The 22,433-nt window shown below is 63.2% G+C and overlaps 5 protein-coding genes and 1 long non-coding RNA gene across 8 annotated transcripts in view; 2 read left to right on the top strand and 4 right to left on the bottom strand.

The window, feature by feature from the left end:
* HGH1 (HGH1 homolog) overlaps positions 1-192 on the bottom strand; it is a 2,818-nt gene extending 2,626 nt beyond the window's left edge. Inside the window, exon 1 of the mRNA XM_029923427.1 lies at positions 1-192. This exon is cut by the window's left edge and continues 455 nt beyond it. Within this exon, the coding sequence (XP_029779287.1) occupies positions 1-129 (129 nt within the window). The 5' untranslated portion in view covers positions 130-192.
* Positions 193-1,954: 1,762 nt separating this feature from the next.
* WDR97 (WD repeat domain 97) lies at positions 1,955-11,097 on the bottom strand. The gene is made up of 23 exons (XM_029923189.1): positions 10,880-11,097; positions 10,559-10,684; positions 9,771-10,399; positions 9,527-9,648; positions 8,680-9,373; positions 8,467-8,609; positions 8,143-8,379; positions 7,977-8,067; positions 7,661-7,793; positions 7,449-7,570; positions 7,113-7,173; positions 6,784-6,933; positions 6,429-6,686; positions 6,225-6,350; positions 6,043-6,126; positions 4,356-4,769; positions 4,075-4,278; positions 3,792-3,989; positions 3,590-3,711; positions 3,356-3,518; positions 2,497-3,038; positions 2,351-2,412; positions 1,955-2,268 (listed from the first exon to the last, which is right to left on the bottom strand). Exons 1-23 carry the CDS (start codon positions 11,012-11,014, stop codon positions 2,066-2,068), a joined length of 5,019 nt encoding a protein of 1,672 aa, XP_029779049.1. The 5' UTR covers positions 11,015-11,097; the 3' UTR covers positions 1,955-2,065.
* On the top strand, positions 9,100-11,369 carry LOC115278717. The gene is made up of 4 exons (XR_003903055.1): positions 9,100-9,297; positions 9,782-9,824; positions 10,253-10,411; positions 10,943-11,369. It is a non-coding gene; the product is annotated as an uncharacterized LOC115278717 (long non-coding RNA).
* MAF1 (MAF1 homolog, negative regulator of RNA polymerase III) lies at positions 11,134-14,329 on the bottom strand. 2 transcript variants are annotated; one of them, XM_029923186.1, is made up of 8 exons: positions 13,972-14,326; positions 13,044-13,169; positions 12,821-12,949; positions 12,579-12,744; positions 12,312-12,433; positions 12,112-12,231; positions 11,796-11,954; positions 11,137-11,671 (listed from the first exon to the last, which is right to left on the bottom strand). In XM_029923186.1, exons 2-8 carry the CDS (start codon positions 13,124-13,126, stop codon positions 11,650-11,652), a joined length of 801 nt encoding a protein of 266 aa, XP_029779046.1. In that variant the 5' UTR covers positions 13,127-13,169; positions 13,972-14,326; the 3' UTR covers positions 11,137-11,649. The 2 variants fall into 2 exon arrangements, with proteins under 2 accessions (XP_029779048.1, XP_029779046.1); XM_029923188.1 differs by lacking the exon at positions 11,796-11,954 and having other exon boundaries at positions 11,134-11,671; positions 13,972-14,329.
* Positions 14,330-14,756: 427 nt separating this feature from the next.
* Positions 14,757-19,265, top strand: SHARPIN (SHANK associated RH domain interactor). Of its 2 annotated transcripts, XM_029923184.1 has the most exons (9): positions 14,757-15,056; positions 15,328-15,502; positions 17,861-17,992; positions 18,081-18,222; positions 18,297-18,387; positions 18,467-18,620; positions 18,698-18,816; positions 18,900-19,025; positions 19,102-19,265. In XM_029923184.1, the coding sequence occupies exons 1-9, from the start codon at positions 14,859-14,861 to the stop codon at positions 19,186-19,188; spliced, it is 1,224 nt and encodes a 407-aa protein (XP_029779044.1). In that variant the 5' UTR covers positions 14,757-14,858; the 3' UTR covers positions 19,189-19,265. The 2 variants fall into 2 exon arrangements, with proteins under 2 accessions (XP_029779044.1, XP_029779045.1); XM_029923185.1 differs by lacking the exon at positions 15,328-15,502 and having other exon boundaries at positions 17,865-17,992; positions 18,304-18,387.
* A 948-nt stretch (positions 19,266-20,213) lies between these two features.
* LOC115278885 (cytochrome c1, heme protein, mitochondrial) overlaps positions 20,214-22,433 on the bottom strand; it is a 2,440-nt gene continuing 220 nt past the window's right edge. Inside the window, exons 2-8 of the mRNA XM_029923352.1 lie at positions 22,001-22,080; positions 21,678-21,888; positions 21,478-21,604; positions 21,233-21,390; positions 20,985-21,145; positions 20,602-20,702; positions 20,214-20,517 (exon numbers count right to left, since the gene is read on the bottom strand). Coding sequence (XP_029779212.1) covers positions 20,413-20,517; positions 20,602-20,702; positions 20,985-21,145; positions 21,233-21,390; positions 21,478-21,604; positions 21,678-21,888; positions 22,001-22,080 — 943 coding nt within the window. The 3' untranslated portion in view covers positions 20,214-20,412. The remainder of the gene's footprint in view (positions 20,518-20,601; positions 20,703-20,984; positions 21,146-21,232; positions 21,391-21,477; positions 21,605-21,677; positions 21,889-22,000; positions 22,081-22,433) is intronic.

Below are 22,433 nucleotides of genomic sequence, written 5' to 3'. Positions count from 1 at the left end.
CCGCTCCCCGGGCCCCAGGAAGAGCAGCAGCTTCGCCATCTCCGCCTCCAGGCCGAGCTCCGGCATCGGCGACCCTGTGGGAGTTAGCCCACCAGCCGCCGCACGCACGCCGCTCCTCACCTCCCCCATGCCCGCGAGGATCACCCCCGCCGCCGGCGGGGCGGAGGCCCCGCCCCTCAGGGGAGCGAAAGCCGCAGCCGCCAATCGGGAGGCTGTCGACTCTGCGTGCGGGGCTGGGTCGTCGTGCGGAGGCGGGGCCACACCAAGGCCCTGCGCATTGTGCACCGGGTGCCCCGCCCCCAGCCCCGAGCCGCTGGAGAGGGTGGCCCTGGAGGATCGCACACATCAGGGGTTGAATTCCGTGTGACCTCGGTCCCCGAGAGACCAACCAGCCACTGGTAGCTGAAGGATTACATGGCCCCTCTTCCATAGTGGGCGGGGCAGAGATCTATCCCAACTGGAAAAATCACATACTTTTATTGACTTTATTTCAGTAATTTCTATCCCCAGCATCAAGAGTTGCATGCTCCTTAGACTGAGCCAGCCAGGTGCCCCGGGATGACTTTCTAATGTTAGACCAGCCTGTATTCCCTGTCATAACCTCCACCTGGTCATGATATACTTTCAATTTCTTTTAATTATTTTGAGGGAGGCCTGGGTGGCTAAGTAGGTTAAGCGTTGGACTGTGGCTCAGGCCATGATCTCGTGGTTTGTGGGTGGTTTGTGGGTTCGGAGCCCCAGGTGAGGCTGTGTTGACATGGAAAAGCCTGGAGCTGCTTCTGCTTCAAATTCTGTGTCTCTCTCTCTGCCCCAACCCTGCTAGTGCTCTGTGCCTCTCTCTCAAAAATCAACATTAAAAAAAAGAGTTCGTTGTCGGGCGTGGGAGTGGGGGAGGGGCAGAGTGGGGAGAGCATCCCAAACAGGCTCTGTGCTTTGCACTGATCTCATGACTGTGAGACCACGACCTGCGTTGGAACCAAGAGTTGGATACTTAAGTGACTGGGCCACCCAGGCACCCTCTCATGTTGATATTTTTACAAATTATTTATTTTTACCTATTTTCTTAAGTTCTATTCCCAAGGTGGGGCTTGAACTCCTGAATTCAAGAGTCACACACTCTACCCACTGAGCCAGCCTGGTGCCCCTCTCATGTTAGCATTTTAAAAAGAATTTATTGCTTTTATAACTGACAGCAGGAAACGCCTGTGGTGGCGGCCACTATGGGCCTCCTGCTCCTCACCTTCACAGGCATGGGTCACATCTCCTTCCAGCCCTGGGCTCCCTGCCCCCTCCTCGAGGAAAGGGCCCCTCTATAGCTCCGGGCTGGGGTGGGGAGGGCGGTACTAATTCTAACCAGAGAGCCATAGAGAAGAATCTTCTAAAGTCGGAGGCTGAAAACATTCACAGGAAAGAAACTGCTGCTTGATGGCCCAATAGAAGGACATAAAAGCTGGACCGGCCCCCCACAAAGGTGCCCCCACAGCCGGTGCACACCTGACCCCCACAAGTTGTCTGACCAGTGTCCTGGGAGCTTCCAACAGTTAGAAGGAAGCCAAAGCCCTCTGAGACCCTGTACTTCACATACAAGGTATGTCTCCTGACAATTTTCAGGTACAAGGGTCCAAAGGGTTGCTGCCCTTCTATTGCTTCTTGAATAAAGCACCTGGGACCCCATCAATTCCTCTCTCTTCCAACCTAAGGGTAACAAAGGCACCAACAGACTTCCGCCCCCACCCCCTTTAACACACACACACAAACACACACCCCTGTGGCCACCTAGATCCTCCCACTCCATGCCTGGTCACTTGCTGGCCTACAAGTTCCCACATGCCAACTCCAACATGGCCCCAGCCCCTGCCATGCACATGCAGCTGGCCACTGGGAGATTCACAAGACAGCAGCAGGACCTCCCTGTGCACCCTTGCAGCCCTCAAAGATGACGGTGGCATCCAGGTTTCTGGCCATGACCTCTGGACTTTATTCCCAGGGATATAGAACAGTTGGTTGGAGAGCCACTTCCTGACCCCAGGCTGGAGGGAAGAAGAGACAGGGGCTACCAGCCCGCTCAGCTGTAGCTGTCAGGGTTTGTGGCATCTGGCAGAAAGTAGCGCTGCAAGGTGGGCTGCAGGAGCAGTGGGGGCAGCGGACGGGCAGGCCTGGGCCAGTCCGGGGGGAAGGGCCGAAGTTCCACCCTTGGCAGGGGCAGTTTCATCATCCGGATGGAGCCACGGAGGGTGCTGCCCACCCGGACCTGGGATGGCATCTGGCCTGTAGGCCAGCAGGACAGTGAGGTCCCAGGCTGGGGTGAAGCCAGAAGTCAAGGTCCAGTTCTCCCCCTGTCCCCACTCACCCTGTAGTCTCCTTGCACACCTCTGGACCTGGGCCTCCTGAAGCCGGGGGATGGGATGGTGCCTGGAGGGGTAAGGAAGTGGGTTTGGCCCCCTCGGCCCCTCAGCTGCCCCACACAGGCCCTGTCCCAGCCTGCTGGCCCCTCACCGGCCATCCCAGGGCTGCGGTAGCACTGTGTTGGGCACAGGTGGGCGCAGGCTCAGGCACGGGCTCTCAGGCTTTGCCAGCGGGAGGCTCTGCGGCCAGGCCCGCTGCTGCCCGCAGAAGAAGTTGAGCGCATCTATCGGCTCCAGGTCCAGCATCTGCGACCGTGACCAGGCTGTCTGTTCCAGTGGCGGTGGCTCATCCGCAGCATCCGGCAGTGCTGAGGAGCGCCAGTGTATCTCGGACGAGGGGCAGAAGTGCAGCAGCGTCTCCGACAGCGAGCGTCTGGTCGGCCCACAGCCCGTTGGTGAAAGCATCTGCTGGGCTTGGGACTCAAGGGTGGCCATGTCCAGCTCCCCATGTGAGACCACCAATGAGGGAGCCCAGGAATGAACCGAGGGTGTCACTGAGACATGAACAGGTGACCCGGAGAGCCCGGAAGTCTGAGACGGGGCCTCCTTGGGAGGAGGGTAAAGCTCCGAAGTCTTGGAAACCTTGGGCAGCACCTCTGACAACCTGGCTACGTGAGGCCGCAGGGACTCCGTCTATGGGGGAAGCAGCCAGCTGACAACACTGCCAACCCCAAGGCAGAGGCTCTCCCTCCCCCAGCAGAGAGGCCTGAGTGGTGCTGCCTCCAGCCCCAAGCTTGGGACCTGCCTGCAGATCGCTCCCTGGAGAGGACCAGGAAGACCCCCAGAGATGGGGAGGTTGGGAGACAACGGGAGCGGACCAATGAGCTCAGGTACAGAGCAAGGCAAAAGAGCCAACCAGCCTTACCTGGACACCCCCCGCCCCAAAGCCTTGGGAAAAGACAAGAGACTCTGCTGGTAAGTGTCCCCCGCCCTCCCCCATCCACCCAGACCTGCAGCCGCTGGATCATTTCCTCCAGCTTCTGGCAACAGCATTTGCGCACTACAGCCTTGGAGTTGGCATCCGGGCCCTGGACCCAGGTCATCATCTCCTTGAACAGGAAGCCCTGTGGATCCTGAAGGCCTAGCCCTTCCAGCAGCTTCTTGAGCCGGGGCCTGGGACAGTGATGAGCAGCTGGCTTATCCATAAGCCTTCCCCACCTGGTAGTGAGGGGAGCAAGACTCACCGGCAGGAGGCCGGAGAGTAGAGGAAGTAGGACAGGATCTCCAGCACCACCTCGTGGGACTCCAGGGAGCAGGCCAGAAGGAGCTGCAGCGCCAGCATCACGAACCGCTTTTGCGTCGGGTCCTGAGTGCAGAGGAGCAATAAGGTGCTGGAACCCCGGCGTGGGAGCGGCAGGCGGGGCCGGGGCGGGGCTAGAGATGCACCTTGAGGCTGGGGGGCTCGTCCAGGTTGAGCAAGCGCACTAGGACGCCGTGCAGCCGGGTACAGAGGTCCTTGCTCAGATCGGGCAGCAGCCGCCCGAGCGCTCGCAGGAGGTGCACGCAGTCTGCCCAGGACGCCTCCTCCAGCAGGTCTATGAACAGCGAGGCCAGGCCCTCGGCCGTGCCCGCCTCGGGGTACGCCTGCGAGACCACGGGCTGAGGCCCCGTCCCTGGACTGCCCGCCTCCTCTCCGGCCTGCGCTTCCCAGGTGCCCGAGGCCCCGAACCTTCAGGGTGAAGATGGGGAACAGCTTTTTGAACCAGTGCTGGCAGACGAAAAACCTCAGGAACCTGGGCAGATGCCCGTAGCGCTTCTTCCAGAGCGAGCGCCCGTCAGGGTACGAGAGGCCGCGAGAGGCCTGGATCCTGGCGGAGGCTTCGAGAGCGTGTGCGGGCTCCGGGGAAGACTGCGTCGACGGGTGCTTGGAGCCCTGCGGGAGCAGCGGCAACAGCTGCGGGCGGCCTCCTGGCTCCTCCCCAGGCAGCTCCGGGCCGGGCAGGTGCCTACCTCCCCTTCCTCCTCCTCCTCCTCATGCCCTCGTGGGCTCAGGATGTCTGAGGCCCAGTCCAGATACAGCTCTTGCTGCTGCCGCCGCCGCTGCTGCTTCTCCTCCCCCAGCCACCACCGGACCAGCTTCGGCTCCCACTTGGTATGACTTCCTCGCAGATGCCGCATGTCGTCCTGGCTCCCGTCTGACTGCAGAGGGGAGAGCACGGGTGGCCGCTGGCTCGCCGCGGGAACTCGGGCCCCTTTCCGCAGAGCCCAGGGGTGAGCCCCCCAACCCTCCCTTGCCTTGTGTCTGCTGTGGCTGGTCGGCGGGGTGAGGGCTCCGAGGCCGCTGGCCTCCCCCTGCGGCCACATCTGCTGCAGCACCACGGAGTTGGGCACGCTGCCGGGGAAGCGGACCGGCCTGCACCAGCACTGCAGGTGGGCACACGGCAGGGTGGGCTGTGAGCACGAGCCCCGCCCACCCCGCCCGCTGGCCAGTCCAGCTCCGCTGCCGGGTCTCCGGGAGCTGAACCGGGCTGGCACCCCGTCCACAGGCACCTGTGTAAAACCTGCGGTTGGCACAGACTAGGAACTAAAAGTTCATCCTGTTTTTGAAAGAGGAACCACACGGAGCAGGGCAGAGGCTCAACAGCGGACTGCCGCCCCTGCCTTCTCCCACGTAAGTGGACACTCTGTCCCCTCAGTGGGTAGGACGGGCAACTCTTGATCTCAGGGTTGTGAGTTCAAGCCCCACACTGGGTGTGGAGATTACTTAAAAATAAAATCTTAAAAAGAAAAGAAAAAAAAGGACACTCTGCAAAAGCTCTTTTCCTGTAACCAAAGTGCTCAGAAAACCAGTGACAGGTACAATGCAATTACATCTTCTAATCACAACTTTCAGAAAGCAACTGGTGTGAGTTTCCTAATGCTTCTGCAATTTGCAAATGAACACCCCGGCTTTTGCTGGTCAACAGAACACAATCTGGGTTGCTACCAAATCTGTGCTTCCCAGGTTTCGACTGCCCGTTTCTCAGTCAACACCCAGAACAGACAGGCAAGAAGAACCTTTAGAAACCGATGGAAGAGCATTCAGGGAGGCGTCAGCTGTGATGACTGAGGAGGAGATCTGGGCAGCCGCTGGCCTCCGGGGCACCCTGACACCCCCACACTCTCTCCCCGCAGGACTTGGCCCCCAGCCCTGGCACAGGGATGTCTTTAAGAACAGTAGTAGGAGCCTGGAGAGGTGGGCTGCGGGTATGGCCAGATGGTACAGCTACGAGAAGGATCAGCGACCCCCCTGGTCAGGTGACAGTGGCGGGGTGTGCAGGAACTCTGGGATGGGAGACGCTGGGAAGCTGGCAGATTGCAAGGGGCCAGCTCCTACGGACTCCCTTTAGAGAGAGTGCTGGTCTTCCAGACAGAGTCTATGTGGCACCCGCCCCACCCCCCCAGCACTGTCTCTGGGGAGGAGGCATGTGGCACAGTCAGACGCTCTGGCTTTGCCCAGTGTCTTCTCTGGGCCTCTGGCGGCTGGTGTCCAGAGAGCAAGGAGTCAGGGCCCACACAGAACACCACAGCTGAGCTGGCCAGGAGGGGCGGGGAGGGCTGCAGGTGGCTCGTAGGTCAGCTTGGACTAAGAGATTTGCAGCAAAGGGAAGATGGGGCGCACAAGAAAGTTGCCCCTGGAGGGAGGCGGGCCTCTCACCTGGTAAGGTTGAATGGAGGCAGGAAAGAAACCTCGGAGGTTGGAGAGAAGCTCTTTGGGCCGCCTCTTCATCAAGAGGGGGATCTGGGGATAGGAGAGGGGCTCAGAGCCAAGCATGGACCCCCAGTGCCCCTGCAGCCCTGCTCTTGGGTGGGCAGCACCCACCTGCCTGGGCCCCTCACCCTGTGCTGTATGTCGGGGGATGGTAGACCCGGGACCACAGGCTTCTCCCCTTGGAGCCGCTCGAACTGCAGGTGCAGGTCCAGACTGAGCCCCAGGCTGCCGCTCAGGGAGGAGCGGGCCAGCAGCTGAGGGAGGGAGGAGGAGTCGTGGGGGGGGGGGCAGGGTCATGGGGTCAGGGTAGAGGTGTGGGGGGGAGGCCTTACCTGGGAGGCCCTGCTGGGCACCCCTCGGTGGGTGGGTGGGCTGGGCAAGGGGACATGGGGACGGTGGGCAAAGTGCTGGCCCCCGGCTCCCAGGTCCTGTAAGGGGAGGGCTGCTGGCCTTGTTGGGGCTTCAGTGCAGACCTCAGCCTGCCTAAGACTGAGGGCAGCTGTGGGCAAGGCACATGCGTCCCAGGGCTCTCTCTCCAATGTGAGGGTCACAGTACTCCATTGCTGGGACTCTCTTCCAGAATGCATGCCCTGGAAGGGGTGCAAAAGGGATAGGCAGCATCTGAGGCCAGGGGTGAAGGGACGGCCTGGAGTCAGGGCTGAGGCTGGGCGGAGGCTTTACACCCACCATCAAGCCAGGGCCATAGATCAGACGCAGATAGTTGTCAAAGGCCTCCTGGCGTTGTTGCCAGGAGGGTGGGGGGTGGGCTGCCGGGACCACCAGCCCCAGTCTCAGCAGCTGCAGATCTTGATCCCGGGAAACTAGGGCTTCCAAGTCCTGGAGTAGGGGTTAGGGGTCAGCCCATTGCTCCTTCAGCCTTGTCATCTGCTTCCCAGACAAGCACGGGGATCCCAGGCCTCCCCCAGGGACCGAAAGTGCGTGACCCAAGCCCAGGGAAGGTTGCAGGCCTAGGGCCTTGGGGTGGTGAGGGGCTCAGGGGTCGGGACCCACCCCACCTCCTCTAGCACCGGCTGCTGAGGTGTTGCCGTCTGGTGATGGATGAAAGACAAGTCCGTGCTGCAGACAGGGGTGGGCACAGGTGGGACACTAGATGTCATCACCAGTGGGACAGGGCAGAGGCCAGGACAAGCACCTGGGGGTAGGCATGGCCAGACCTCTGTCAGGACACAGCCAACAGCCAGGAGTGGGGACGCCAGGGCTGGGACAGGATTGGGGTGGCCTAAGTGGCCTGGGAGCTCTGGGCCCTTGTGCTGGGTGCACGCAGCCAGGCCCTGACGCGGGGCAGCTAGGCAGGGGCCTCCAGGACAGGGCAGCTGGGCCGGCCAGCAGACCTGAGACCGGCCACCCCATGCAGGCTGGCGAGCCTCTGCAGCTGGGCCGGCGTCAGCGACTCCTGGTGGGTCAGTGGCAGCGGAGGGTCAGCCACCACATTAGGGACTGTCTGGCACAGCTGCTGAAAAGGAGAAAGGGACCTACAGCTCTGGTCTGGGGGGCTTGTCTGCCACGCCAGCCTCACCTTGCCCATCCTGTGCTCATTGAATACCTTAACCAGGTAAGATGTGGGCAGGTAGAGCCTATGGGACACCAGGCAGAGTCGGGAGCCCAGAGCCAGCACCAGGTCGCCACTGTCGCTGCAGAAGGTCAGGGCCTGAGGGGCGCCATTCAGCTGCAGAAGCCTGGAGGGAGTGTCCAGGGCGAGAGACCAGCCCTGCTCCAGAGTAGGACAGTGGGACAAGAGCAGGGGCAGGCCCCTCCCCCTGTCCAGCCGCTGGGCTCTGCTGGGGGCAGAGCTAGGGGAGCCCCGCTGGCTGCCCACAGGCTCCCAACCCCTCCCTCCCTCCTTCCCAGCACCAGCCCACCTCAGCAGGCGGTTCTGGGCCGTCCAGATGCGAACGGTGCCGTCCAGGCTGGAACAGGCATACAGCTTGAGGGTGGGACAGCAACACAGGCCTGAAGGACCAGGGCTCAGGGTGAGGGACCAGGGCCAGCTGATGGCCTGGGCTTTACTTTGGCCCTGTCCCTCACCAGTGATGTGGTCCATGGGGTCATCCTGGGGCCGGTGATCAGAGCGGAGGCTGTCGCCCAGGCCAAACTGCACCAGGCCATAGGTGGCGCTGTATGGATCCTCAAAGCCGACAGTGACCCGGTTCCCCAGGGCACAGAGTACCGTGGCCGGGTGGCAGCAAGAGAACGTTCGCAGCAGGCTGAGGCTCTCCTCAGCATAGGGAAAGACGCGCCACATCTTCACGGTCAAGTCTCCGCCTGTTTGGGCAGGAGCCAGGACTGCTCTTGTGGGGGGAGGGGAGGGGTTCCCAGGCCAGCTCCGGGGGGAGGAGGAGAGATACTGACCAGAGGACACGATAGTGTTCCAGGTAGATGCAATGGCAGTGACGGGACCCGGGCTGTGTGCCTCGGTTTGGAAGACGGTCTTCGACCAGCGCCATTCGAGCACCGACAGGGTGCCATCTGTGTGTCCCACCACGGGCAGGTACCTACGCATGACATCAGCCAGTTGGCATGAGCACTATCACGTTGCCCCATGTCGCCAGCTCCGGCACCTACCGGTTTTTGTCCTTCTGAGCCGGGGCCAGGTCACTGGGGCCCAGCTCGCCCCCATGCCGGCGCACGACCTCCCAGCTGGCAAACGCGCTGCTGGGGTCTGTGAGGTGGCTGTAGAGGTGCAGGCAGCAGGGCCTGGGCGCAGGGGCCGGGGGCGGGCACACCCGGTTGAGCACGCGCATGGGGGAGCACGCAGCGTTGGCACACACCAGGTGCCCGGCACGTGTCAGTAGCCACAGTGCTTCACGCGGCAGGCAATAAAGCAGCGAGGCTGCGCAGTCCCCCGGGTCAAGCAGCAGCGCGCTCACGGAGTGCCCCGTGGCGGCCGACACCAGGTAGACCGAGCCATCGGCGCATGCGCACACGAGGCGCGTGGGCAGCTCGGGGCGCGCTGGCAGCGCGGGCATGGTCTGCAGGAGGAGCACCGGCGCCGACAGCTGCGCCAACGGCGAGTAGAGCTCGCGAAGACGCCACAGCTCCACACCGCTCGCGCTCAGAGCGAGCACCGGCCAGCCGGGGCCGGCGGGCGCCAGCAGACGGTTCACGTGCCTGGGTGGCACCGCTCGGCCCCAGCCGCTCAGCGCCACCTCGCCCACCTGTGCTGACGCCTGCAGGTCCCATGTGCGCAGCGTCCCGTCCTGCGAGGCTGACAGCACTAGGGCGGTGTTCGGGAGCACGGCCACAGCTGTCACTGGGCCTGTGGGAGGGGCACCAGCGGATTAGCGAAGGGGAGCGAGCCCTGGATGAGCCAGAGAAGCCGGGCCAGAGCTGGCGGAGATCCGGACGGCCCGGGGCTCTTACACGGGGTGGAGAGATAACGGGCCTCAGGAGCCTAAGTGGAATGGCACACCTGTGTGGCCCACGAACACCATCCGGACCTGCCAGTCAGCCTCCCACACCTTGACCGTGCTGTCTCGAGAAGCGGTCACCACGGCCTCCACTGCCTTGCAGTAGGCCAGGTCTGAGATAGTGCTGAAAGGGAAGGGGGGCCCCGCAGACTCAGCACCTCCTGGTGTGTGAGCGTCCGCGCCCCTGCCAGGGCTCACCTGTCCTCCCTCACCCCACCTTCCTCCGGGTTCCTAGGCACCCCTCACGTTTTATGCAGGTCCCGGCGCACGTCTACGAGAGCCCAGCTGTGCAGATCAAAGGTGAGTACAGCCGAGCCAGAGGCCGCAAAGCAGCATGGGACTCGACGAGAGGGCAGGGGCCTGAGAACCAAACGGGTGAGTGCACCTGCAGGGCTTGGTGGCAGCTGCAGAGGTGACCCACATGGCACCAGGCGGCGACCCCCTGAATGGAACTTCCAGAGCACCAGGCTGCCGCCTGCCTCTGCCACTAGCAACAGCCCCAAGCTGGGCACTGGCAGACAGCAGATGGGCTGCCGGCCCGGCACCCTGACCGCCTCTGGCTTGCTCAGCCACAGCAGGCTGAGGTCAGGCTTCAGGATGGCCAGCCCCTCAGGGCCCCAGCCCACGAAGCGCCCCACAGCACCCAGCGGGCCCGGCACCGTCACCAGCCCCGTGAGCACTGCTGGGGCGCGTAGCTTCTCGTAAGCCCAGCCGTCTTCTCTGTGCAGGTGCAGGTGGCCTGCGCCATCCAGCACCACGAAGTGTCTGCCCACTGGGTCCTGCGCCACTGAGAGCAGCCCAGACGCCACCGTCAGGTGGCCCAGCGGCTCCAGGCCGTGTGTCAAGCGGGCCACGCTCAGCTCGGCTCTCTTTTCCTGCGGGCCAGGGTGAGCAGGCCTGCGTTCAGCTCGGGGAGAGGGAGTGCACCCGCCTGGGGGGCCAAGGGGATCTGTGCTGGGGGCTTACTAGGGACAGCTAGGGAAGAAGTGGGCCAGGAAAGAGGCCTCGAGGCAGGTGCCACAGGCAAGCCCCACCTTTTCCACGAAGTCATGCAGGCCTGCGCGGAGGAGCAGCCACAGCTGGCGGGCACGGGCGCTCGGGGCCATGTTCTGCCTCTGCCAGCTGCTGGTAACAAGCCCTGAGTCTGGCTCCGAAAAGGACTCTGCGGGTTAGCAGTGGAAACTGTCACCGTGTGGTCTTGGCTCCCTAACGCCAGAGGCTGGAGGCGGTTGGGGGCCCTCCTGAGGGCCCCACCGGATTAGGAGACTACCCGGGGGTGCTGGGTGGTGGCGGACAGAGCCGGGGCCTGAGTGGGACCTGTGCTGGGGGCACCTGGGGCGGCGAGGCCAGGCCACCTCACCGTTCTTTTCCTGGAGCAGCCCTGGGTCCGGGACGTCATAGTTGTCGGTATCATACAGGTCGAGGTCCTGGATCAGGCTGTCACCTTCTACTGAAAAGGGGTTGCTGGCATCTGACACTCCAGTCTCCATTGCGACGCCTGCAGGCCGCTCAACAGCACCCAGGGCCGTTGCTAGGATACCGGAGGCAGTAGGCCCCGCCTCTGACGCAGACCCCGCCCCACACGCAGCGCAGAGCCTAAGTCCCCACAAAATCACAGAAATTTTTTATTGGAAACAAACCAGCTGCAGCAAAGTGACACTCAGTGCACGCTGCCCAATGGGCAAGGTAGGGGGGAGGGTGGGACAGGTGGGCGTCAGGGGCTGGCCAAGATCAGGGGGGTGCCGCAGGGGCCTGCTTACTGGGTCTCTGGGCCCTTTGGACTGGAGTGTGCAGGCCCAGGCCTGATCCGGCACAAAATACAAAAATAAACTCTGTAGTCCAGCTGCCCCTGCCTGTGTCAGTTCGTCGGGGCAGGGCAGTGGCTCCTCCCACCAGGCCCTGTGCTGTCCAGCCCAACCACAGCATGGGCACCCGGAGCCCGCGGGAATGAGCAGACATCTGCGGGCGGGAGCCGAAGGGCTGGGTGGGCGTGGCCTCGGGCGGCGCTGGAGCCGTGGCGGGCCCAGGGTCTGACCACCAGCTGGGGAGGCCTTGGGGCATCCTCAGGTGGGGGGTGCAGGCACTGGCTGAAGCTGAAGGAAGCTGGGGCCTCTGCTCCTCATCCTCACATACAGATCACCGGGACCCTGGGCAGAAGGTGGCACACAGTGGGCTTCCAGGAGCCCGCTCCCAGGAGACCAGGCCGAGAGGCGCCTGCTCTGTCCTGTCCACCCCTGGCTCCAGAGGCAGGCCACAGCCACCGTCACACACCTGTCCTCCTCCATGGCGCTGGTCTCCTCGGGTCCACCCTCACTGCCTCCACTTCCGCTCTCTTCCTCCTCCTCCTCCTCCTTCTCCTTCTCCTCCTCCTCCTCCCCCAGCTCCATGTCCAGCTCGTGGCCTGCCTCCGAGGGAGTGTACGTGGATCCGCTGGGGGCGGTGTGGGAATGGGTCTCAGGACTGCCTGCCCCCGCCTGCCCCCGGGGAGGACGTCCAGGGAGGTCGGAGGGAGGAGGGGGGTGGGTACAGCTGGGGAAGTGGTGTGCGGGCCAGCAGGAGTAAGGGAAAGGAGGGGACAAGGGCCAACCTGATGGAGCGGCAGCTGAAGAAGACGATCCGCTTCAGCCGTTTATTGTAGAAGAAGTAGTTGAAGGACCAGAGGCTGCCGTCCTCCCCGAAGGGATCTGAGTCCAAGTCTGGGTTGTAACTGGAGAGCGTGGGGCAAGAGGTGGCATGAAGGCCTGAGCGCCACACACACCCTCGCCCGCCCGCAGGAACGCAGCCCACCTGTAGATGTCGCACTCAGACAGGCAGATCTCCTCATCCACCGCGTTCCAGAGCTGCGGCTTCAGGGCCCGGAAGTCCTCCCGGACGGCCGAGAACAGGCTGCAGTTCACCGCGTTCACCACCTAGGATGAGGACGGCCACGGTTGGGCCTGGCTGTGACGCAGGACCGGAGGCCTGAGCCGGGCAGAGCCCAGGGGCCACTCTAAGTCCGGAGGACAGTCGGGATAGCTGTGGGGCTGCGGGTCCCTCCCCCCACCTGACCCTCACCCAGCTGAGGCTGGGCTCCCTGCTGAACTCGTGGCTTCGGGCTGTGCTGAAGTCGTAGTCAGGCCGGAAGGACTCGTTGAGCGTGGCGATCAGGTAGAAGAGGGTCTTGCGGCTGCACTTGTCGCTCAGTGGGCCCTCATCCTCGCCACCTTGGCTCTTGCTGAGTCTACACAGAGAAAAGCATCAGCCCACACTGGCGTGCATCCCACAGCTCACAGTGGACGCAGCCTGCCCCCACTTACCTGCTGGGGCTGAGGCCCGATGTCTGCGGGGGAGACAGTGCTTCCAGCACGTGGGGCTGGCCCTCCTGGCAAAACTGCTTAAACATGTGCTTGTCGTCTCCCGCCATCTTACACGAGTAGCTCTCGATCCTGCAGGGTGCACATGGGGCCACGGGCATGCCACCCATCAGGTTCCACTCAGGGGTCTCTATGACACCAGCCTACACGACCCCCCCCACCTCACCTGCCGATGATGTGGGCGTCTCCAGTCTCCACTGTCAGCTGCGAGTTGATGGCTTCGAAGCTCGAGTTCTCCAACAGCTTCATGTCCTTGGGGAGGGTGTCCTGTGCGTGGAAGGGCTAGTGCTGCCTGAGGATGGGAGGCCGGTCCATGAGTATCGGCCTCTGGGGATCTGCCTCCGGCCTCCCAACCGAGTAAGTGGAGCCCTTGTAAACAAGCCTGGTCCCTCCTGCGGCTTACTCCTAAGCCCTCAGCGCTGGCAGGAGAGGCAGATTAGATCCTGTTACCTGAGGGTGGTGAGTTGAGGCTCCAGCTCGGCCAACCCTTCTCCCTGCCCCCACACCTGGGGGCGCACCAGGAGCTTGCTCACGCTGGCCCTCTGGTTTATCTCCCTGGACACTGCCCACCCCGACAGAAGGGCCTCCCCCACCGTTAGGGTTGAGGGTCACTGTGAGCCCCCGCAAGCACGGGACTCCTGCAGCACCTCTCCGGCCAAGCTCCTCAGCTAGAGTCATAACCCGCACCGGGTTAGGATCCAGGACACCCGGGGGTGGGGCCCTGCGGTCACCCGGGCACAGCGCCCTTCCCTGTTCTACAGGCTCTCTAGCGAGGTAAAGAGGGGACCCATAGGCTTTCTCCGTTCTTCTCCACAAGTGCGCCTAATTTCTTCGGAAGCTAGTGACGCCACGGAATAGAGGCAGGCACCGAGATCCCCAAAGGGCCTGTCGGCCGGCCGCTAGCGCTCCAGAGTCAGCCTGGCCGCACCCGCCTCTCCGCCGGGCTAAGGAAAACCCCAACCCAGCCGCGGAGAACTGCAAATCCCAGGAGGCAGTGCGCCCCGGGAAGTGCGCAGGCGCGTCGGCGCGAAGGCCGCTGGGGGCTGAAGTTCTGAAGGCCCCGACAAGGCGCCGGGCACACAGCGGACACCTACCTGCTTGCGCAGCGCTCAGTGTGGCCGGGCCGGGTCTGGTCGGTTGACTTCGGCGCGGGTAAGGAGGCGGTGTGAGCTCCGGGTAGCGCGGGCTCCTCAGGACCGGAGGGCGGCGCGGCCTCCTTTCGGGCCGCACTGTATCCGGGGGAAGAAGCTCCGCGAGGACGTCCCGTTACTCCCGGCCTTGCCGGCCCTGCCGGGCTGCCACCGCGACATAGCCTCGCCCCTGCAAGGCGACCGACTATCGCGACCGACCTGCCCGCCGACCGCCACAGAAGGCCCAAGAGAGCAAGGACCGAGCGATCGACCTCTGCCTCCCCGGGCCGGACAACAACAAGCGTCCGCAAGGCCCGGCCCCCCGCTCCTGAATGGCCCGCTCCAGCCGCCGGGATCGAGAGCTCGGATAGCCATTGGGAGTGACTCCCGCCGTTCACTCCTACTTTCCAAGTCTATTGGTTGTCTCGTCTGCCCGTCACCCCTCTAGGACGAGCGATTCCCGCCTCCTCTCCTGGCGCTCATTGGTTGCGGCTCCTGCTTGTCCCGCCCCTGGTGTCAGCCCGCCTTCCTAGGATTGGCTGGCGGACAGACGTGGGGTGGGCCCGTCCCGCCCGCCCGCCCTCCGGGCGGCCTGCCGCTCGGAAGGAGCCTGGGAACGGGGTCTAGCTCCGGACAGGTGCGGGGGTAGACACGGACCGTTGGGCTGCAGCTCCCGCCCGCCGAGCTTCTAGGTCGTGTCCATCCTGGGTAAGACAGGAGGGTCAGAACCGGGCCCCGACGCTCTGGCCACGGCCGGAACCTCAGGCTCGCGGCCCCAGTTTCCGGTCGGCGGAGGCGCTCAGGGGCCCGAGCCCACGGAAGCGGACTTGGGGGCCGAGGCCGGACAAGAGATGGTGCCGCCTGCGGGCGGCGCGGCGGCGGCCTCGGCCCCGGACTCGGCCGCGGTGCTCCTGGCTGTGCACGCCACGGTGAGGCCCTTGGGCGCGGGGTTGGACGCCGAGGCACAGCTGCGTAGGCTGCAGCTGAGCGCGGACCCCGAGCGGCCCGGGCGTTTCCGGCTGGAGCTCCTGGGCTCGGGCCCCGGCGCGGTGAGTGGGGGTGGCGGGGGCGACGGGGGCGCGGGGCCTGGGGCAGTCCCTTCCGCTAGCCAGCTTTGTGCCCTTGAGCAGTTCGCTTCCCCTTGTTGCTGTTTCCTCGTCTGTAAAATGTGCGTAAGTGCTACACTACTAATCTTCATAGGAGTTCTCTGAGGGTTTCCTAAGGTGATAGGAGGAAGGGTCTCAGGACGGTGCGTCGGCTCCTTTGGTCATCGGGGTGTGCTGGCGGGAGGCACTGAGCCCGCACTCTCCCCTTCCTCAGGTCAGTCTGGAGTGGCCCTTGGAGTCCGTTTCCTATACGGTCCGAGGCCCCAGCCAGCATGAGCTGCAGCCCCCGCCGGGAGGGCCTGGGACCCTCAGCCTGCACTTTCTCAACCCTCAGGAAGCCCAGCGGTGGGCAGCTCTAGTCCGAGGCGCCACCATGGAGGGACAGAATGGTTAGTGCTCTGGAGCGAAGACTCCTTGTGGCCGGCCGTGCACTGCGAGTGCTGGGAGAGAAGCCCAAGCCTCCCAGGCCTGGATGGGGGGTGGAGTGGGGAAGCTGGGTCCACCCCACCGCTGTGGGGTTCTGGGAAGCCTCCCAGGAGGCAGAAAGTGGAGAAAAGGGGAACAGGCTGGAAAACTTGAAAAGCTGGAGCCTGGAGTAGCAGACAGATGTGGAGGTCCAGCAAGCAGGCCCTCCGGGTCTGGGTGAGGAGACAGCCTCCATCGGGAGCGATGGAAACGTACTCAGTGGGAGACTGACAGGCTCAGATTTGAGCTACTGAAGACTGGTTGAGGGGCATGGGGCGGGGGATTCAGTTGGCTAAGCTTCTGGTTTTAGTTCAGGTCATGATCTCACAGTTCGTGAGTTCGAGCCCCGTGTCGGGCCCTGTGCTGACAGTTCAGAGCCTGGAACCTGATTCAGATTCCATGTCTCACTCTCTCTGCCCCTCCCCAACTTGTGCTCGCTCGCTCGTCTGCTCTCTCTCTCTCTCTCTCTCTCTCTCTCTCTCTCTCTCAAAAACAAATAAACATTAAAAAAAATGAAAAGACTGCTTGAGGCCTCCCTTTGTGCGGGGACGGTGCAGCAGATAAGGCAGGAGAGAAGGGTGTTTCCAGAGTTGCTTAGGAGATGGAATTGGCTGGATTTCATGGCTTTTTAAATGGAAGGTTTGGTGGCTGAGACGCCAAGGTGGAGAGACAAGGTACTGTGGAGTCCTAGACAGAGGTCCCATGTGGGGTCTGTGGGGAGAGGGCCCAGGTGGATCTAGGCTGGGGGTGGGGCCCAGGAGAGGTAAAGATTGGCAGGAGAAAAAGGTCAGCTCAGGTCACCAGGAGAGAGAAGCAAGAGAGGGTGGACAGGTAGATAATGCAGCCCGGAGGGGAAAGGGCCCACAGCCGTGTCAGAAGAGCTGCCGGAGGCGCAGAAAACCGTGTGACGCGGCGCGGACGCCCGGACGGCACAGCGCTCGCAGCAAGAGAAGGATGCCCTCGCTCGCTCGCTCGCTCGCTCGTCCTGCTGTGTCTTGGCACCCGCCCCTGCCGAGGGCATTAGGCGGTGGGAGAGGTGGGAGATGGAGCGTGAATGAGATTGGACTTCCCGCCCTCCTCGAGCTTGCATTTCCAGAGGAGAGGAAGACCACAGCGTAACGTCCAGGCTTTTGGAATCGCTGTGCTGTGTGCTTGGCACCAGTGTGACCTTGCGCGTCAAGTAGAAAGTATTTAAGTTGGAAAAAGATTAAAATTCTGTCTGATGGTGGAGATGGGAATGCTGGAAGAGAGGAGTTTGCAATTTACCAATTTACACACACTTTTTGTTTGTTTGTTTTGAGAGAGAGAATTCCAAGCAGCCTCCACAGTTAGCACAAAGCCCAACACAGGGCTCAAACTCACAAACCCGTGAGATTGTAGCCTGAGCTGAGATCAAAAGTCAGGTGCTTAACCGACTGAACCATCCAGGGCCCCCAGGGGTTTGCAATTTAAAATAGGGTGGCAGGGCAGGCCCCTTAAGGTGTCAGTTGAGTGAAATTTGATCCTAATGTGATCACACCCATGTGGCCAGGAAGCTGCGGGTACAAAAGCCCCAAGGCGTGTCTGTGCGTGCGTGCGTGCGTGTGTGAGAGAGAGATCTTTGGGACTATCTGTCACAGTGGGCAACAGCTCAGAATACTGAGGGGCTGAGGCCGTCCCAGGAGCTGCGGACAGGTAGGCTTGGGCCTCGGGTGGCAGGTAAGGGGAGAAGGCAGCACAGCCGCGCTGTACCGGTCCTCTGGAGCAGGCAGTGGCCCAGGGGAGGGTGCTGGGGATGGGAGCAGCCTGAGGTGTTCTGGGGGGGGGGTAGAGCCATTTGAGGGGAGGGGTGTCCCTGAGGCCAAGGACACAGGGCTCCTGGTGATCAGAAAGGGGCAGGCTTCTTCTGAGGACCTGCTTTGGTTCGGCCAAGGGAGCATTCCTGGCTGGCTTAGAGGGCTCGTAGAGGCCAAGAGAAGTGGCCTGGCCTCTTTGGAGGAGGGGCATAGGGGGGGGTTAGACAGTAGAAGAGTCCAGAAGCATTCCAGAGCCCAAGAAAAAGTCAAGTGCAGCTTCACCTCTGAGAGAAGTTGGTAGGGACCTTTTAGGGGGTTTTGAGGGCCAGGGCTGAGTGGGGAGAGGCCTGGTTTAATGCGTGGCCAAGGGCCAGGGGATGGGCTGAGGTGAGCCAGGAGGTGGCTAAAGTCCTGGAAACCTGAACTCAGCAGAGGCCTGGGTGAGGAAGTCCTGCTTGGGGGCCGGATTACAGGAGACCCTGGGCCAGCCTGCGTCTTCCCTCCTAGGCAGCCTGCCCCAAGCCCTGGGCCTAGAAATGTGTCCCGTTTCCCCGCCCAGTCTCCCTGGAGTACCCACACTCGGGGCCCCACAAGCCAAGGTGGATCTTTGCTGGAGCCCTGGAGACTTGATGGAGAAAGGTAAAGGCAGGCGGCCTGGGGAGGGGGGGGGTTGGAAGCAGCAGTCCGTGCTCAGCTCTGACGGCCGGCTTTTCGACTCTCCCTGTAGAAGAGCTGGTGGGGCGCCTGGCCCAAGCCATCGAGGATGGGGACGAGAAGGGGGCAGCCCAAGCAGCAGCCACCCTGGCCCGACATCACGTGGCTCTCCGCGTGCAGCTCCAGGAGGCCTGCTTCCCTCCTGGCCCCATCAGGTGAGGTCTTCCTCCCTCTGACATCCCAGCCCTCCTGGGTCCCCATTCTCCCCCTGACCTGTACTCTGGCCCAGGCTACAGGTGACAGTTCAGGACGCCGCATCCTCTGCCCACATCTCGCTGCACGTTCACCCCCACTGCACCATTGCGACCCTCCGGGAGCAGGTGAGCAGGGGGCTGGGGGAGCCCCTGGGGGGCAGGGGGCCTTCGAGTGCCACTGCCCAGCCTTGGTGCTCCGCCCCAGGTGTTCTCGGAGGTCGGCTTCCCGCCCGCTGTGCAGCGCTGGGTCATTGGGCAGCACCTGTGTGCGCCCGAGTGCAGCCTCGCTTCCTACGGGGTCCAGCGGGATGGGGACCCTGCTTTCCTCTACCTGCTCTCAGCGCCTCGAGAAGCCCCAGGTCAGTCCTTGGTGCGGATGGGATGAGGAGGGGATGCGCGGCCGCCCCGCCCCTGAGCCCTGCCCCCTCCACCACAGGACGCAGCCCTCAGTGTCCCCAGAAGATGGATGGGGAACTCAGTCGCCTGTTTCCTCAGTCACTGGGGCAGCCCAGAGCTCCTCTGCCAACCACCTCCAGCCTCCCCAGCCCCCTGCAGGTGGGTGAGGGGCCGGGCACAGTGGGCCTGGGCCTCTCTGGGCACCAGAAGGGTAAGCAGCAACGCTTTCCCCACCTCCCCAGCCCGGCTGGTCCTGCCCTTCCTGCACGTTCATCAATGCCCCTGGCCGCCCTGGCTGTGAGATGTGCAGCACCCAGAAGCCCTGCACGGGGGACCCCCTGCCCGCAGCCTCCACGCCGCTGCCAAAGGTACCAGAGGCTGAGGAGGGGAGGGGTGGGGAGGGGGAGGGACAACAGGACGACTTCTCTTTCCCTCGCCCCCCAGGTCACAAGGAGAGAGGATGGCTCTGTCCCTCCAGGCCTGAGGTCGTCCCTGGACCCCCTCCTAAAACTCTCAGGAGACCTTTGCTGACTGCTTGCTAGGGATCAAGCCAGGGTTGTGGAGGGGCCACGATCTGGAGTCATTAAAGACACTTCTGAGCCAGCTGAGACCCCCTTCCCTGTGCCTTTGTGTGGACGGAGCTGCTGGAGGCCGGTGTGCAGGGCACAGCCCCTCTGGGACTAAACTCCGCAGAGGCAGGGCCTGGTCGTCAGTTGGTGGGGCATCCTAGCCAGGCCCAGGTGGGGGCTTAGGCTCCAGAACCCAGGGACCCCACCCCATCCTGGCTGTTGACCCCTGAGCTAAAGCCCCTTCCCTAACACCTGGCCATGCCTGTCATCCGCCAGGAAACCCTCAGGCGCATGCTCTCCCTCCTTCCACCTGGCTCCCCGCTTTCCTAGTGGCCACCAGCCCTAGGCTGTTCCAGCCAGGATGTTCCTTACAGTCCCCTCCCAAGGACAAGAAAAGCTCAGAAACTAGGAACCCTGAGGTAGGGCCCTGGGCTGCTACGGCCACCCTCCCATTTTCCTCACAACAGAACTTCTGCCTGGCCTCTGACCCAGACTCACCCTGGTGGCTGTCCTGTGGATGGCCAGGAGGTGCCATCCCAGAACACCTCTACCCTCCCCCTTCCAGTCCCACCAGCAGATCAGAAGCATGCTCCAGTGGCCTCTGCCGAGCTCTGCTTCCTTAGCACTGCTGGTGGCTGTGTCCCTTCCCCAGCCCCTGTCCGGTCCCAGAAGCAGCAGCAGCACCTCCTCCTGGAGGCCAGGACTCTCCCGTGTGGAGATGCTGCCAGGGGCTCCCTGCTGCCCACAGGGTGAAGGCCAAGTGGTTTAATAACTGACAAATGGCCCGTCACTCCAACAGGCCCTGGGGCCATGTCTGGTCAAGCCAGGCCCTTTTCACCTTTACGGCTGGATACTCCCCACCTTGAGCGCTGCCACAGTCCTCAGTCTGTACGTGGCGTGTTGGTTACACTGCACAGGACAGCCCTGAGTTGGAGAGCAGAGGCCTTAGTCCCAGAGTCCCCTGCAAACAGGTGCGCTCATACAATGTGTGTTGAGAAACTTAATTTATTTCCATGATGGGGGCTGAAGGATCTGGAGCTAGAACCTGGTCTCCTGCCCCTTTCCCTCTTGTCCCAAAGAAAGAGGAGCCTGGCCAAGAGGGCCAGCCGAGGCCTGAACAGGTCCAGGGTGGCTCCTTGGCTTGAGGGCCTGTTCAGGCAAGACAGCAAGCAGACGTTGGGCGCGCTCACTTGGGGGGCCGATATGCCAGCTTCCGGCTCTTCAGGACTGACCACTTATGCCGCTTCATAGCATAGACCAGGGGCAGCAGCAAGCCCATCATCATTAACATCTGGGGGTGCGGCAGGCTCAGAGGAAGGAAGCAGGAAGGACCCCTGCCCGGTTCCCACCCCCTCTCTCACGCCCGGCTGTTTACCTTGAGCCCCATGCGTTTGCGATGGTCATGCTCTGGCTCAGATGCCCAGCGCAGGAAGGTGCACACATCCTTTGCTACCTGGGACATGGTAGCTGGGGTGCCTGAGCCAAGACTAAGTGTCAAAGGCTGCCTTTGGGGTCCCTCCCCAACCTGGGATGGCCCTAGGACCCCCTGCATGCAGCCAAGATGGTCAAGAGCAATGGGAGGCCCGCCCCGCCCTCCCTGGGCTAGATGGGGCTGTGAAAGCTGCCAGTAAGCTGGCTCACAGTCAGTACAGGAGCCAAGGAGAGCACATGACCTCTTGGGTCAAGACACGGAAAGCATCCCTGGCGGTAGGAAAAGGAAGACCCAGCTCATCTGCTCCTAGGGTGGGGGCTGCTCACCATCATCAAACTCCAAGACCTCATTGTAGATGGGGGGAGCCATGCCAATGGCCTGGCCAGCAAAGTAGGGGTTGAAGTAGAGGCCTTCTCGCAATGACACCCCAGTAGGTGGCTCACAGTAGCCAGTTAGCAGGGAGAAGATGTAGTCCTCACCACCGTGCCTAGAACCAGATCCAAGCCTCTCAGCCCTGGCGCGAGCTGGGCCTTCCTGCCCACTCCCCACACCGCCCTGCGGTCGGCCCGCATACCTAGCTCGCACGATGTAGCTGAGGTCAGGGGGCAGTGCTCCATTGTTGGCTGCTCGGGCGGCCTCAGGGTTGGGGTAGGGTTTGGGGAAGTAGTCAGACAGCTTCCCTGGCCGCATGAACATCTCCCCATCCTCGTTGGGGCCATCCTGAACCTCCACCTGCCACCAAGAGCCCCGTCACAGCCCTGCCGTCCACCACAGCGGGAGCCCCAATCCCGAGGTCCTCCTCATGCCCATGCCCCGCACCTCTTCTGCGAGCGCCTTAGCTTCGTCTTCTGTGTAGCAGACACCCACCAGGTGGCGGTAGGCCACGTAGTCCATGCTATGGCAGGAGGAGCACACCTGCTTATATACCTGGAAACCCCTCCGGATACTAAAGAGAGGGAAAGGGTTAGGGGCGCCGAGGACTCCGCCCCACCAGCCCTCCCAGTCGGCCGGCAGCGCACCTGGTGTGGTCCAGGGAAGACAGGAGGCCACGGTGGGACCACGGATAGCTGGGGGGGTGCAGCTCCAGGTCACTGGCGCTCACGGCGGAGTGCAGAGCCACGGCCAGCCCTGCACCCCCTGCCGCCAGCATGCCCAACGCTGACAGCATCACTTTCCGGCCCCGGGACAGACCGGCCTTCGACGACAAGGACACTGCCTGCAAGAGCCCCGCTCAGCGCCTGCCAGACCACCACCCGACCCTACCTGGGGATCGGACTCCGCGCCTGCCTCTCCCCACTCATGCACCCGCACCGGCCAGCCCCTGCGGAGCACCACCGCCCACCCCGCTCCTCCCCACTGCTGGCTCTTCGGCTGTGATTCGCTCCCGAGGAAGGGGCGCAAGTCATGGCTTTGGATTCGGGGCTGGGGAGGAGATCGATGTAAGCCAAGGGTGCCGGGGCAGGCCAAGGTCACAAGCCGCGGTCCGAGGTCAGGCTGAGGTCACTTCAGGACACAAACCCAGTCTGGAAGGCTGGAGCAGGAGCGGGCCTTGGCGCGTCCCCCGGGGAAAGCCCCCAGCCCCGAGCCGGCAGCGAGCCCGCCCCGCCGCCCCCCACGCTCGGCACCAGGCGCCTCTGCTGGTCGGGGGAGTGGGCACCTGGTCCTGCTCCCGGGCGCCCCAGATCGGCAGGAAGAGGGGGCCCGGCGGGGGCGCCGAGTGGCGGAGGCCGCTCCCTCGCTGCCCGGCCCGCGCCCAGAGCCTCCCCGCCGTGACC

This window comes from Suricata suricatta, chromosome 15 (genome assembly GCF_006229205.1).
Source record: "Suricata suricatta isolate VVHF042 chromosome 15, meerkat_22Aug2017_6uvM2_HiC, whole genome shotgun sequence".
NCBI lineage: Eukaryota > Metazoa > Chordata > Mammalia > Carnivora > Herpestidae > Suricata > Suricata suricatta.
Note: the sequence above shows the minus strand (reverse complement) of the source record. Positions and strands in the feature narration are given on the sequence as shown.